The sequence below is a fragment of the Anolis sagrei genome, chromosome 2 (assembly GCF_037176765.1).
Source record: "Anolis sagrei isolate rAnoSag1 chromosome 2, rAnoSag1.mat, whole genome shotgun sequence".
Classification (NCBI taxonomy): domain Eukaryota; kingdom Metazoa; phylum Chordata; class Lepidosauria; order Squamata; family Dactyloidae; genus Anolis; species Anolis sagrei.
This window is the reverse complement of record NC_090022.1, coordinates 195301765-195315918: the sequence shown is the minus strand read 5'-3', so window position 1 is coordinate 195315918 and position 14154 is coordinate 195301765. Positions and strand designations below refer to the sequence as shown.

Below are 14154 nucleotides of genomic sequence, written 5' to 3'. Positions count from 1 at the left end.
ATTCACTGTTACTAAGCAAACTCCTGTGGACGTCAGAAATATCCCGAGTTTTTGTTGGACCTTGTGGAGCGAGTCACAGTGCATTTGTATTCAGCTGTATGATGAAACATATTATTATATCTATGCAATAGTTTTGCAATATATGTATGATGCAGTATATTACTGCCTAGAGAGCCATTGTGGGGTTTTTTTGTCGTGTCAGGAGACTTGAGAAACTGCAAGTCACTTCTGGTGTGAGAGAATTGGCCGTCTGCAAGGACGTTGCCTAGGGGACGCCCGGATGTTCTGATGTTTTATCATCCTTGTGGGAGGCTTCTCTCATGTCCCCGCTTGAGGAGCTGGAGCTGGTAGAGGGAGCTCATTCGCCTCCCTGGATTCTAACCTGCGACCTGTCGGCCTTCAGTCCTGCCGGCACAGGGGTTTAACCCACTGGGCCACCAGGGGCTCCAACCATTGTGGTGTATTGCTTCAAGTATTGGGTTAGGACACTGGGTTCCTGTCTGCAGTTCCATTTAACCCAGTTTCTGAATCCAGATTTTTTTTCCCCAACTGAATTATATGTCATCAAAATGCGGATGAAACCATTGATCATATCCTCAGCTGTTGCAAGAAAATCAAACAGACTGACTACAAACAGAGGCACAACTCTGTGGCCCAGATGATTCACTGGAACTTATGTCACAAGTACCACCTACCAGCAGTAACGAATTGGTGGGATCATAAACCCGCAAAGGTAGTGGAAAACAAACACGCAAAAATACTGTGGGACTTTCAAATCCAGACTGACAAGGTTTTGGATCATAATACAGCAGACATCACGACTGTGGAAAAGAAAAAAGTCTGGATTATTGATGTCACCATACCGGGTGACAGTCGCATTGAGAAAAAACAACAGGAAAAACTCAAAACGTTATCAAGACCTCAAAATCGAACTGCAAAGGCTCTGGCATAAGCCAGTACCGGTGGTCCCAGTGGTCATCGGCGCCAAAAGATCTCAGCCGGCATTTGGAAACAATCAACACTGATAAAATCACTATCTGTCAACTGCAAAAGGCCACTTTACTTGGATCTGCATGCATCATTCAAAAATATATCACACAGTCCTAGCCGCTTGGGAAGTGTTCGGCTTGTGATTTTGTGATACGGAATCCAGGATAGAGATCTCGTTTACTGTGACATACTGTGGTTTTGCATCAGTAAAATAATATGTCATTATTATTATTATTATTATTATTATTATTAAACTTTCTTTATACCCCGCCACCATCTCCCCTCAGGAACTCGGGGCGGCTAACGTGAGGCCAAGCCCAACAAATACAATAAACAAATGAAATACATACAGCAAGATAATAGCTTGAATTAAATTAAAGTAAAAATTAAAATAATATACCACAATAAAAACAATAACCTAAAAACAATAAAGGCAAATTAACACAGTGGGATACAACATTGTAGACTTATGTAATCAAGTTCAAAGCAGATAATCTGGATTCAGAAACTGGATTACGTGGCAGTATAGATTTTATTCTGTATGTTTTATGTCTGTTTTGTGGAAACCGCTCTGAGTCCCCTAGGGGAGATAGAGCGGTATATAAATAAAGTTTTTTATTATTATTATATAAGACCCACAATAGTGAAGACATCCTATAATATTGCCATCTGCTACCAGGAGCCAACAGTTGAGTTAAGAAAGGATGATAATGTCATAGAAGCTGATATTCAAAGGAAAGAACACAGGCCAATTTAGAATTTAACCCCCACTGCCTTTTGTTTCCGAGTGGATTAGTGGTGACCATCCATATATGTGTACCCACTTCAAGACACCTATTGATTTATGGCAACCCTGAGCATTTTGTAGAGTTTTCTTAGACACTCAGAGGGTGTCTTTTCCATTTCCTTCCTCTGAAATATTGCCCACTGCACCTGGTATTCACCATAGACCATTAACATTATTTTTCCTGGCTAATTTATTTCCTGGCTAGATTATTTCTTATGGAAAGCTTAAGGTAAAAAATTAAAATGTTTATTTCCAGGAACTACCTAGCTCTGGTATTCTGTAGTTTGTCCCATGTCACTTAAAATCACAGTACTTTACAGATGGTCTACTCAACTAATGTCAGTAACCCTGAGGAAGGACCCTAAGGCTAGATCTACAACAGTGCCATAGAATCCAGTTTCCGAATCCAGATTATGTACTTTGAGCTAGATTACATGAGTCTACCCTGTCATATAATCCAGTTCAAAGCAGGTAATCTGGATTCAGAAACTGAATAATGCAGCAGTGTAGACGGGGCCTGAAAAATCAAGGTTCATATCCCCACTTAGCCATGGAAACCCATTAAGGCCCCATTATATACACTGTAATATAATCCAGTTCAAAGCCGATAATCTGGATTCAGAAATTGGGTAATGAGGCAGTGTAGTTAGGACCTGAAACATACAGGTTTCCATTCCCACTTAGTGAAGGAAACCCATAAAGGACCCATCTACACTGTCATACAATCCAGTTCAAAGCAGATAATCTGGATTCGGAATCTCGATAATGTGGCAGTGTAGACAGGGTTTGAAAGATCAAAGTTCACATCCCTACTTAGCTGTGGAAACCCATTAAGGCCCCATCAACACTGCCATATAATCCAGTTCCTGAATCCAGATTACCTGCTTTCAGCTGAATCATATGCAGTCTGAGTGATCATAGAATCATAGAGTTGGAAGCGACCTCATGGGCTATCCAGTCCAACCCCATTCTGCCAAGAAGCAGGAAAATCACATTCAAAGCACCCCCTACAGATGGCTATCCAGCCTCTGTTTAACAGCACCCAAAGAAGGAGCTTCCACCACACCCCGGGGCAGAGAGTTCCACTGCTGAACAGCTCCTACAGTCAGGAAGTTCTTCCTAATGTTCAGATGGAATCTCCTTTCTTGAAGTTTGAAGCCATTGTTCCATTGCGTCCTAGTCATCAGGGCAGACTAAAACAAGTTCGCTCCCTCCTCCCTATGACTTCCTCTCACATATTTATACATGGACCTCATCATGTCAGCCTTCTCTTCTTCAGGCTAAACATACCCACCTCTTTAAGTCACTCCTCATAGGGCTTGTTCTCCAGACCCTTGATCGTGAGGCAAGTCACACTCTCTCAACCTCAAAGGGAGGCAAAACCACGCTGAAAACAATCTTGCCAAGAAAACCTCACTGATAGGTTCACCTAAAGGGCACCATGAGCTTGAAAAGACCTTGAAAGCCTCAGGCAACCCACTTTTTCTCAGCCTTAACTGGAAGCCACAGATAAACTCTACATGAAGCGGAAGTTGTGTCCTGCGCATGCCTCTCTGCTCTTAGTAAACAGTGTTACGGCTTTAGAGCTCCTACTTCCGGGTCGGTCTAGCCTCCTTTCTCCCACTTGGTGGTAAAGTTGGGAGCGGCCTGTGCGACAATAATAGCAGCATCATGGCCGGCATCAAAGGTAGCTTCGCGGTGGCGGCATTGAGGGGAAGGAAGGGGAGGGAGCTAGCCGGGCAAGGCGGAAGGGGGCTCCCGGGGAATGAGGGAGGGCGCTGGGGCCCCCGGGCGATGACGCCCCTTACAACGTTTGGGGCCCCGCTTTGTTTCCATGGCAACGGAGGCCTTCTCGGGCGGGAGGAGGGACTGCTTAGCCAGGAAGGCCTTGTCCTCCCTTCAGTTGGGGCCATGTGAAGTGGGCAGTGTCTAGGCCCATTGGATTTAAACAGTTTCTGCGGTTCGAACTGAGCCTTCCTGTGCAGAGACATCCTATCAGGCCTCCAGCTGCGGCCCTCCAGCTGTTTGGGCCTTCAACTCCCAGAATTCCTGGCCATTGAACAAGCTGTCTGGGGCTTCTGGAAGTTGGAGGCCCAAATAGCTGGAGGGCCACAGTTGGAGGATGCTTGCATTACATCTCTGTTGAGGGGCACTCCTGTCAATGTGATGTGGGAAACCAATACCTCCCCCCCCCCCCCGCCATGTGATAGGAAAGCTGCTTTAAATGTGTACATTTTTGATATAACGACTTCTTTCAGTCATGGAAATTTGGCAGGATAGGCATCAGTCCAAGTACTAGCCCCACCACTGCAAAAGGATCCCATATATATAATGTAATGTAATATATTGTATATACATTTAATATTTATACTATTATAATGTAATTCAGTATAATGCTAATAATAAAAATATGTTATAATTATATATTTTATATTACATGTAATACGAGGGGTATTTTTTAAGTAAGGTCCGTTTTGTTGTAGACACTAGTAGTTCGCGCGCATACCGCAACGAGCGCGTGCGTCGTGTACCAGCATGCCTCGGGAACAACTGTGTTCAGTTTCCGCTCTGTAGCTAACCTGTACGGTTCTGTTCTGTGCTTTAAAAATGTTTCAGACTATCAACTCACCCTCCTCATGTGAGGTTCGCTCAGTGATATGATTTTTGTCAGCAAGGAACCTGCCTGCTGCAGAAATTCATCGACAGATTTGTGAAGTGTACGGTGATACTGTTATGAGTGAAAGCAAAGTGCATAAGTGGGTACAACAATTCAAAGATGGCAGTGACAACGTCCATGATGAGGACCGCTCCGGTCGCCCTTCTTTGATTACAGACGATTTGGTGGCTTCAATTGAAGCGAGGAATCGTGAGAACAGGCACTTCACAATAACAATAATAAAAATCTTTGAATTGTCGTACCCACTTACACACTTTGCTTTCACTCATAACAGGCACAACTACACTTAATGTCAAGGGGAAACCTTTACCATCTACATAAATAAAAATGTAATGTTCATTTGTGGGATTAACATAACTCAAAAAACACTGAGCGAATTGACACCAAATTTGGACACAAGACACCTGTCAGGCCAATGAGTGACCGTCACTCATAAAAACACTTGAAAACACAGCAGAAGGGACTTTATAAACTAAAAAAAATGCAAAAAGATGCTGCAGCACATGTGCAAAATCACATATATACACAAACACACATATATACACATACACACATATATACACATATACACAAATATACACACACACATACGCATATATACACACACAAAACACATATACACAGACTGAGCCACAGCAACACGTGGCAGGGAATGGCTAGTGTGTGTGTGTGTATTGGGTATATAGTAGCACAATCGCTGAATAGGTAATTGACAGCAATTATGTATTTACATTTTAAATATTGCTTTATTCACTTAATTTTTATTTTGTTTTATATCTCGCCCTCTATTCCTCATTGAGGGACTCAGAGCAGCTAACACTCGGCAATAATTTGATGTTGTTCAGTCATGATGTAATACTAAGTCAAAATACATAAAAATCAAAAACACAAAGATTAAACAACAATACACGATAAAAGACATTAAAACCAATTCCTTTAAAACCAGTTCCATCTCATTGACATTGTCGAAATCCATCCGTAAATATTTCAAAATATTTTTAAATATGTAAAGGGCTATAGAAGTGTATTAAATAATAGCTGTCCTGAAGTTACTTATTTATGAGCTTATCTAAAGGTGATGCTTGTGGACGGGGGTTTATACTTTTCTTTTAAAAATCTACTTCCTTCCACCAAACTGCATTCAGTGTTCTTATTTTTATTTCAAAGCGGTTTAACTGGAAGGTTCTAGTGAGAGAAATAGAAGCAGTACTTTCATCTCCTTTCGGTGTATCGTTCTTGTCTGCAGAGCAAAATGTTCAGAAATTTTGGAACACTGATACGATTTTGTTTCTCTTTATAGCTTTGATCAGCCTGTCCTTTGGGGGAGCTGTTGGACTAATGTTCCTGATGCTTGGCTGTGCACTTCCTCAGTATAAGTATGTATACTTTCATCTATATATGAGTTAGCTGTTGACTTAGTTTCCTTTCCATTTGTAATTCTTTGTTCTTTTCTATACCTAATTGTTTTGAATAAATAATCAAAAAGAACACTAGGAACCCTTAAAAGGCTAGAAGGCAAAGGAAAGCCATCCATGCCTGCTCTTGGTGAGACACACAGACTCCTTAGTTACTTGCTGAAATTGTTCTGCTTTATTGCTACTAAATTGCACTCTGCTCATTATAAATCTATATAGAATAATGTAGTGCTGGAGTAGCTCAGTATTGCATTCCTCTGTATATCTGAGAAATGAGACACAATAAAACTTGAGTGACATCAACAGAGCTTCAGTCAGCTTTATAATATTGTTTGAAGTCTATGAACAGTTTCATATTCCAATTAAATTAAAATACTTGGATGTACATGCATTTTAATCTCACTACCTTTAGTAAATTAATTGTAATACTATGAAGAAGTGTTGTTTAAGAAAACGCTGAGAGAAGACACGATAGCCATGTATAAATATATGAGGAAAAGTAATAGGGAGGGGAGGGAGCAGGCTTGTTTTCTGCTGCTCTGGAAACTGAGAAGCAGAACAATGGCTTCAAACAACAGGAAAGGAGATTCCACCAGAATATTAGGAAGAACTTCCTAACTGTGAGCTGTTCAGCAGTGGAACTCTCTTCTCTCGAGTCCGGTGGAGGTTCCTCCTTTGGAGGCTTTTAAACAGAGGCTGGATGGCCATCTGTCGGGGGTGCTTTGAATGTGATTTTCCTGCTTCTTGGCAGGGGGTTGGACTGGATGGCCCACAAAGACTTTTCCAACTAATGATTCTATGAAATGTGTTCTTGTTAAAGTGAAGATTCCACTGTCAATTAGTTATTTTTTAAAACTAGCATATTAGGTCTCATTGTCAAACCAGTCTGGGCTAAATAACCAAACTCTGCACTGAGGCCCCATCTATATTACCATATAATTCGGTTTTAGAATACAGATTAACTGCATTATATGGCAGTGTAGACTCATATAATCCAGTTCAGTGGAATCCGATCTGCATTCTATAAGTCTACACTTACCATTGTAATGCAGTTCAAACTGCATTATATGACAGTCTAGATGGAACATTAGTTTCTTTAAAAATGTTTTGTTTTAATGGGGCATTAGGAACTTTGATTAATCTTATTTTTTACCTTCAGAATCTAATTCCAACATAGTAATCCCATCTAGACTTCCAGAACGCTTTCCTGTTCATCAGTCTCTCTTCAGTCTTACATCTAAGTTATTACCAGCACAGAGTATAGTTAGTAAACTTCCTGTAGACAAAGAAAAGTTTTTATCAGGTATCCTGGCTTGACTGTCCTATTATTCTGATGGGAATATGGCTCCAGTTTTCCTTTTCAGATTTTTTTTTTTTTTACAATTACAATAAATCATTTAGGAAACAATGCTTAGAGCTAGACAAGCAAACCGTCAAAATGGGACGAATGTTCATACTAACTTATGTATTTTCTGGTGAAAATGTAGGAATAAGAATCCTGTTTAAAACATCATGTAAGTTATTTTATTCAAGGGATTGAGCTGTGTTTTAAGTGTAATGATTGTAAGAGGAAGAATGGGTATAAAACAACCAACTATTGACTTTTTTTTCTTTGCTCCTAGCCAATATTGGCCATTGTTTGTTCTGTTCTTCTACATCCTCTCTCCAATTCCATACTGCATAGCAAGAAGAGTAGTTGAAGATACAGATGCTACAAGTAACGCTTGCAAGGAACTTGCCATATTTCTTACAACAGGCATTGTTGTCTCGGCATTTGGGCTTCCAATTGTATTTGCCAGAGCACAGCTGGTTAGTATTTCTTCCTTTAGAGTAACTACTCTGAAAGCTTATTTGGAATATTTAAATAGGGTCTTCCAGATTTAAAAGGATTTATAGTAAATGAGGTATTCTGATTTTACATAAATAGCTGAAAAGATACTGGTTGCTTTTAAAATGTATAATGCTGACTCCAGGTCATTTGAAGAACATATCCATGTGAACAGTCACTGTAATCTTCAACCTCGTGTTTCATTGCAGAAGATCCCAACAGATTACCTCCATTTTTATGAAGAACCCACAGTCCCCTCTTCTTTGAGTATCTCTTTCACAGTGCTTCCAAAATTGTAAAGGTTATGCAACCACAGTTAATCTTTGCAGATCAACCATGCTGGCATGATTAGTTACGTCAGTGTTTCTCAAACTGTGCTCCTCCAGATGTTTTGAACTTCAGCTCCCACAATTCCTAACAGCTTGTAAACTGGCTGGGATTTCTGGAAGCTGAAGTCCAAAACACCAGGAGGAGCAGTTTGAGAAACACTGACTTACAGCATAGCAGACACTCCTTAAAGTTGCCTAATCTATCTGTATGACAGAACTTACATATGGTTATCTAAGCCTTCCTGAGTCCCCCTTTGGGAGTTGAGAAGGACGGGATACAAATGCTCTAAATAAATTAATTATCTGCTACAGGTCTTTAGCCCAGACACTAACAAGGTTTTGTTATTTGAACAGACACACTCTCAGTATGTTGAGAGCTGTTTAAAAGTAGTGAGTATGAATTGTCTGTAGAAACTGCCCATGTTTCTATTCCATTATGTCTATGAACTCTTTTGATAACCTTGGACAACTCACAATAAATCTGTCTCAAACAATCTTCTGTAATATAGAAAAAAATAATATACCTTACAAGGAGGTCAAAAGAATTATTCTGAATGTCAGAAAGTGGTTTGAAGCATATCAAAAGAGGTAATCTTTCACCCTTGGAAGATGATCATGATGATAATTTTATATCTGGGGGTGAGTTACGGAACATCCCAGGCAGTTCAGAGATAGATAGGCTTTGTCTAAACAGGGTAATTGGGACGAGGACCCCAAGGATTACATACAGATAATTATCTTTGTTCTTGATAAAAGTTTATAGAGCTTTATATGATACTGTGGTTCTTAAATGTCTCTCCTAAAAACTGGGAACCCCTCATGTGACTTTTGAGCTATAAAATTTTAGTTCAAATATTATGAATTTCCCAGCTGGTCAGAAAGCTATTCTTGCCTTGGTTTGCACCCGTCTGGTCAGCAATTTAGAGTGAATAGTAGTAGTAGTAATAATAATAAATATGATGCCATCTCATTACAGATGTTTCCTGATATGAGAATGGAACGCTCACTTGAAAACTCAAAAAGAGTTACTCAAATGCTATCTTTATTACATGAAGCGTGTTTTGGACATTTAGAGGTTTTGTGATATGGGCAAGAGGGGTCTGACATTTTGGTAATTGAAAAATGCTAACCTGATGCTTTTGTAACAGATTGAAAGCAGATGAATAGCCAAGAGCAGTGGTTCTCAACCTGTGGGTCCCCATGTGTTTTGGCCTACAACTCCCAGAAATCCCAGCCAGTTTATCAGCTGCTAGGATTTCTGGAAGTTGAAGGCCGAAACATCTGGGGACCCCCAGATTGAGAACCACTGGCCTAGAGTGTAGTGCTTGTGTGAATGCATGTTTAAGGGAATCTGATCCTGAAGAGAATATGGTTGGAAATACCTGATGGGAGTATTTGAGCTCCTCGGTAGAAACAATGGGCTAGTATATATTAAAAAATCAGTGAAAGTTGTTTGTTTCCAGTGTAAAAGGTGTGCAAGCTGCAGAGCAATTCTTTTGGAGGTAACCTACAGCCTATAATGATGGATATGTTATCCTCTCTGCTTGTGTACACTTACTCCTTTGCTTATGTAACGTTTTCTTTTCCACTACTTGCAGATTTATTGGGGAGCCTGTGCACTTGTTCTCACAGGAAATACAGTCATATTTGCTACCATCCTAGGGTTTTTCTTGGTTTTTGGCAGCAATGATGACTTCAGCTGGCAGCAGTGGTGAAAAGAGTTGGAAAGAGAACTATCGGCATTTTGTGTCATTCAGTGGCCATCCATACAACAGAAGGAACAGGCAATAAAGTGAATGTACTGTTTCCACAGAGGGACCCTAGGTGTAGGACGCTGTGTAGTCAACTTTTCCTCTCCTTTGACATACAACTTTAGCATTTTGCCTGATTTAGACTTTTTAAATTGTCAATGCTGTTTTTCTTTAATGCTTTATTTTGATGTGGGAACCAGAACACTTCAATGTCATGTTTAAAGGTGGTTCTTCTTTGGAGAACATTTCAACTGTGTTTAAACAAAAATCAATCTTTTGACTCTGGGTTATTTTTAAGATATTGTGTACAACTGTGTTACCAAACTGACAACAGGCTGAGGGCACAATGTGATCAAAAATGTTGTGAATCCCTATCCTAGGCATGTGTATTTAGTACTAAGTCACACTGAGTTCAGTTTGTATCTACTCCTGAGTAGAATGACGCTTTAAAGTGCTGTATGGTGCCCTTAATTGGCAAACGTGTACATTGTTGCAGGATTTGGGTAGCGAGAGCTGAAAAAGCTGAAAAAGAGTAGTTATCTAATAGATTATTAGTCTATTGCGATACTTAATCCTCTACACAGGTGAAACATTGTACCATTGGTGAGAGAATGTGGTAACTTTTCACTATAATGGGATTCCTGATTTTTATTGATGGGGCATTTGTACTCATTTTTGCAAGTTTTTATTTGCTGATGCCCTAAATAGAGGGAGAGGGAGGAATCTGATCTCACAATTGAGGTAAGGAAGACAGATTATGTTTAAAAGCCACTTTAAAACATTTTAAAATTTTCCTCTTTCTATGTATTGTATGCTTCAATTTATATCATTTTTGTTATGTTAGGAGAGATTAATGGAACACCCACAGAACTACTGAATATGGGCACAACCCAGCAAGCTGTTTTCCTGCAGAGGTTACAAAAAATGGTAGTGCTCTTGCTCAGCTTTCATTTTCCCTGTGGCTTGCACAGGACTTCACAGTGGTTTGCACCCACTCTGTCTGCAAAGTATAAAAGGAGAATTTTTATTTCCCCCTTTTTATTTATTTTATACATGGTCTAAAAAGGTTTTTCAAATGAAGACTAACATTTTTGCTGTAGGTAATAACGTACCTGAGAGATCATTTACTGTATTAATATATAGTTGAAGCTTGATAACCTGACAAATCTTTGACTGTGAAGATTTTAAAGCAATTCTGCCAATATTTCAGTTTATGCAGTCATGTATTGTTAGATCACAATTGTAGTTCTGTTAGAATATCACATGTAACCTGCAATATTTAATATTTGTTGCATATCTCTTCGTTGTCTTTCCCGTTAATCATATACTACCCTATTTTGTAGACATAATTCTTTTGGAGTGGCGCTTTGCAAGATCCTCATATGCCTTTGTTTATTCTCTGTGTTCATGCGAGCTGGCCATGTCAACTACTTGATTCAGTCACCCAAACAAATTCCCATTTGAAAATTGATTGCTGAACCAAGGGCATGATCCCATCTTCGTTCAAGGTACAGATGTACAGTCTTACACACACACTCACTATGGCAGGTCCATAGGTGTGGAGATTCTGCAGAAAACCTATCACATCCTTGGGATCTGTCAGACTTGAAGACAGCTAGTTGGATGTAGCGGTAGTATCTCCTACACATGCATAGGTGATGCAGAGTTTCTGTATTTTGTTCCAAATGACACAGTTCTAACTGGAAATGCAAAATAAATCTGTTGCCCAGTGATCAATTTCCCACCTCCATTCAAGGACATTTGAGCAGATGATGGACAAGTACAAGTGGGGTTTGAAGAACATGTGATATTTATTGGTATTCCAAGTCCACATTTTAAATATCTGAACATTTTTCAGGTGTGTCTTTGGGATTTGGCAACATAATGCTTACTGCATGATGCTGAGATTGATTCTCTCAAATCCCTGACGTTCCTTTGGGGACATTCCCTGCACTGACAGTGGAATAGTCTTTGCTAAAAAATAGATGTGAACTCACTTTGTGATCTTCCCACTCATGTATTATAACAAAATGAGTTCTCCTCTTCCCTGTAGTTGCTCTTGCCAATGCTATTATATTTCATGGTAGTGTATTTTCTGCATATTGTGTGGACAGCATTGTTGTGGCAATCTTGCTTATTTTTACATATAGTGCTGTCTTTTACTATCAGGTTAGAAGTTTGAAAGGTATGTCTTTTTTCATGTAATATGCACTGAGAAGCATTGCCATCCTTCTACAAAGAAAAATTTTGATGAGAAAATAATAAACAATTTAAATACCAGATTTTGTTGTTTAATGAGGGCGAGCTTTTACCTTCCCACCAAGGCAGTACCTGTTGATCTACTCGCATTGCATGCTTTCAAACTGCTAGGTTGACAGAAGCTAGGACTGACAATCGGGAGCTCACCTCAACTCACAGCTTTGAACTGTTGACCCTCCAGTCAGCAGCCTTTCCTGCAGCTAGCAGCTTTAACCACTGTGCTACTTGGTTTCAGACAATATGTGAAGGAAATCTTTGAAAATCTGGAAATTTTTTATATAAGCTTTTTATGGAGATCTGTTGTCTATATGTAAATTGGTTGAAGCAGGTGCATTGCTGCTTGGCTCTTAAAATGTGGCATCAATTCATACCTAAAACAGTTATACAATGGAATATAGGTGTGCATGTGATGCAGAGATGTGTACAACGTAGGAACATTCAGACTTTTAACCACACTTTCTGGCCAAAGGATTCAGGTGTAGCTTTTATAAAATGAAGACCAAACAAGAAAATGTGTGCATCCAGCTTTACAATCTAACTAAAGGGGAATGGGCAGAGAAGTATGAAAATGCAAGTATGGGTTTTTCAATATAACACTTTTAGACCTGTTTGAATGTGAAACCACTGAGAAGGATACCAATGGTGTTTCAAACACTGCTTTTTAAATTGTAGATCCCTATCCTAAATTGGGTCCCCTTAGCTCAGTGATGAAGTCACAAAAATTGACAACAATACAATCTGCTGGCAACAGCATGCAGTGTTTCCAATGAACTCCACAGCAAATGCTGCAGTTGTACTCCACAAAAAGGAAAACCAGTCTGTTTAGCAAGCCTTGCATATGCTGATTTATTATAAGTAGAGGTTTGGTTTTTATACTTATTTTATATGCCTAGGATCATGTAAAATTTCTTAGGCAGAAAGGGGCCACAAAGTAGGAAAAGGTCATGAAGCCCTGGTTTCAAGAATACCAGCTGCATCAAGAATGACACTCAATGAGGACAAAAGAGGGAAAGGTGGAGCCGGATATGCCCAATATATTGTAGTTGACTAATTTCTAACTCTTGCATACTAATGGTCTTCAGGGGGTGCTGTGGTTTTAAACTTTTTTTAAAAAAATACTGTCTGTATTTAATCCTGTTTTAATGTTTGTATATTTTAAATGGTTATGAGGATGCTTTTATGTTGCTTTGAGTCCCCTTGGAGAGCAAGGTACAAATAAATACTATAATAATAATAATAATAATAATAATAATAATAATAGAGTTTCTGATGGGAGCAAATATTGCCCCCACCATAATTTGATATTCATAGAAGCACAGGCATAAACCAGCACACTGCAGCACTGGCAATGGGAATAGACCAAAAATGCTGGACAACTGTCTTTAGTGTGCAATTGAGGGTGGCTTGACACCATGATCCCAGATGGAAGAAGGTCAACATCACTGGAGAAATTATACTGTTTAGCCAGTATTGCACCACCTGATATCTGCCAGGAAGTAGCAGCCAGCAATTAAAGGACCAAGGCAATGACATCCCGGCCCATCCTGTTTGGATATCACCCAGCATGCCAACGACTTAAATCAAGAAACAGCTTTCTAAATCTATAGAGATACTCGCAGGCACATCTCAGCAAGTGAGAGTCCAAACCTCAATCAGTGGCTGAGACCAGACGAGAAACTCTCATGGGCACACAGAAAACTGGGCGACTAGGAAGGTGCTGAACAGACTGCGCTCTGGCACCACGAGATGTAGAGCTAATCTTAAGAAATGGGGCCACAAAGTGGAGTCCACGGCATGTGAGTGGAGAAGAGCAACACACCACTGACTACAATGCGGCCTGAGCCTTGCCACATGCACAATAGAGGACCTCACAGCGACACCAGAGGCACTCAAAGAATGCTTCTGACAAAGGAAATTTAGTATAATGGCAAGTTATAAGAAGAAGAAGAACTTTATTTTTCTACCCTGCCTCCATCTCCCGAAGGGACTCAGGGTGGCTTACATGGGGCCATGCACAGGGAACATACAATTAAAAGCAGAGCAATAACAAATACAATTTAAAAACATAAAACAAACTTAACAATAATAGACAAGCATCAAGAAACAAAAGAACTTCTG

At 39.7% G+C, this 14154-nt stretch overlaps 1 protein-coding gene across 1 annotated transcript; it reads left to right on the top strand.

The window, feature by feature from the left end:
- The first annotated feature begins 3356 nt into the window (after positions 1-3356).
- Positions 3357-12057, top strand: LEPROTL1 (leptin receptor overlapping transcript like 1). Its single transcript, XM_060762695.2, has 4 exons — positions 3357-3464; positions 5755-5830; positions 7492-7678; positions 9625-12057. Exons 1-4 carry the CDS (start codon positions 3449-3451, stop codon positions 9739-9741), a joined length of 396 nt encoding a protein of 131 aa, XP_060618678.1. The 5' UTR covers positions 3357-3448; the 3' UTR covers positions 9742-12057.
- The last annotated feature ends 2097 nt before the right edge of the window (positions 12058-14154 follow it).